This window comes from Quercus suber, unplaced genomic scaffold, assembly GCF_002906115.3.
Source record: "Quercus suber isolate HL8 unplaced genomic scaffold, Cork oak 2.0 scaffold_541, whole genome shotgun sequence".
NCBI classification, from domain to species: Eukaryota; Viridiplantae; Streptophyta; class Magnoliopsida; order Fagales; family Fagaceae; genus Quercus; species Quercus suber.
This window is the reverse complement of record NW_027069989.1, coordinates 208,009-209,823: the sequence shown is the minus strand read 5'-3', so window position 1 is coordinate 209,823 and position 1,815 is coordinate 208,009. Positions and strand designations below refer to the sequence as shown.

General features: G+C 49.0%; 1 protein-coding gene across 1 annotated transcript; it reads right to left on the bottom strand.

Moving 5' to 3' along the window:
• LOC136063550 (uncharacterized) lies at positions 1–1,555 on the bottom strand. Its single transcript, XM_065764096.1, has 3 exons — positions 1,370–1,555; positions 621–1,281; positions 1–516 (listed from the first exon to the last, which is right to left on the bottom strand). Exons 2-3 carry the CDS (start codon positions 1,059–1,061, stop codon positions 1–3), a joined length of 957 nt encoding a protein of 318 aa, XP_065620168.1. The 5' UTR covers positions 1,062–1,281; positions 1,370–1,555.
• Between the last annotated feature and the right edge of the window lie 260 nt (positions 1,556–1,815).

The window sequence follows — 1,815 nt, the reverse complement described above, 5'->3', positions numbered from 1 at the left end:
TCAGGCGTCGGGGGCGTTAGCAACAGTGTCGTCATCAGCAGGGGCATCTCCTGGAACATCATCAGCAGTGGTAACAGATGCAGCGGCTTCGTCAGAGGCCATCTCCTTGTCCACTTCCTCCAGATCTAGGTTTCCCATGTCGACGCCGGTTGGATGCTTGACCAGGTATCTCCGCAGAAGCTCAAAGCCTTTGAAATACCAGCTGAAGAGCACAGTATTGTACTCTTCAGTGGTCTGAAAGGCCTCAACTGACCTTGCAGCAATGGTCTTCATCATCTCTTTGGAATTCTGGAGCTGCTCGTCCTTCTCCAGGTTCAGTTGGCGCTCCACTCTGAGGTCGTCACCTAAGGCCTTGGCCTTCTCCTTCAAAGTATTGGCCTCGTCCATAGAGTCAATGAGGTTCTTCTTCAGCTGAGAATTCTCATTCTCCAGAGCTTGCACCTTTGACGCGAGGGATGCAAACTTAGCCTCTTGAGTAAGATACTCTGAAGCAATGTGCAAACTCTCTCCCAGTGCCTAAAAAAAAAAAAAAAAAAAAAAAAGAGAGAAGAAGATTAAAAAAAAAAAAAAAAAAAAAAAAGAAGAAAGAAGAGAGTGGTTTATCGAGAAGAGCTCATCACCTGGACTAACTTATGGACGTGGCCACTAGCGACCGCATTAAAGGGAACTCCAGAGAAGACCTTAAGGTCGTCTGCAGTCACTAGAGTATGAGCCCTATCAACTGCCAACTTCTCGTCGCTCCAACCCGACGAACGCCCAGCGTCCCCTACCTCCTTCTCCTTCTCCTTCCCCGTCAGGCGTGGCCTCTTGGCAACGGGCGTGGGAAGCTCCTCCACTGAAGTAGACGGAGAAGCAGTCCTCGTCGTTTCCGTACCGGATAGAAGGGGAGTAGCGGAAGACGGCGGAGTGGCTGACAGACCCTTCCCCACTACGCGCACGGTCTTTTTGCCTATATTAGATAAGGGCTCGCCCTTCTTCGCCCTCATCTTGGCATACATGTCCTTGTTAAATTTCGACGTCATCTCTGCCAAAAGAAAAATGTTAGCCACGGAGGAAAGCATAAGGACAGGAAAGGTCAGTACTGACGAAGATGCAACTTACTCTTTTTTCCTTCAATGTCTAGGTTCTTCAGAACAAAAGCGGAAGGCTCAGGCCCGATACAGAAGAACGCAAGAGTTCTGGGATTGACGAGGTCGTCCCAGTTCTCGATCGTCTGCGCGTACTTAATGGACTTCTGTACTCGCTCTCTGTACCTGCTCTTGAGCTTAGGTCGTCTCTTAACTACAAAAAAGAAAGAAGGACGGTGTCAGCAGCCATAAACAGGAATGCGACAAAACTCAAAAGAAACGAAGTAGAAATGTTGACGCACCTAAAGTCGGGGTTTCCCACCGACGACGTAACACCGGGAGATCACCCTAAACCTCCCCCGAAGGCGTCTCAAAATCGTCTCCAGATACATAGAAGAATCTGGATTTCCAATACCTGAATGACGAAGGTAATTTCTTGACGATCCTAGTCCCTCTCTCCCAAGGCACTAGTTCATAATACCCATACTCCTTCGACGCCTTCAACCGGTACAAATACACCAGTTTGTCTACCCTAATCATATCCCCGTCATTAGCTACCAGCCATATCCCCATACAGCTGATTAGAATTCTCCAGGAGTTGGGCATAAGCTGCCCCGGAGCGATACCAAAATAATGCAATAGCTCCATCAGGAAGGGGTGGACGGGGAACCTCAACCCACAAATAAAGGCAGCCTCGTAAAAGCAAACCTCACCGGGGAAGAAGTGACACGCCCGATCTTCCACACCA

What these genes read in the sequence shown, in the direction of transcription:
- LOC136063550 (XM_065764096.1), bottom strand. Translation starts at nt 1,061, where the DNA reads ATGCTTTCCTCCGTGGCTAACATTTTTCTTTTGGCAGAGATGACGTCG. An exon ending in ACGTCCATAAGTTAGTCCAG is followed by an intron (nt 517 to 620) that starts GTGATGAGCTCT and finishes TTTTTTTTTTAG; the next exon opens with GCACTGGGAGAGAGTTTGCA.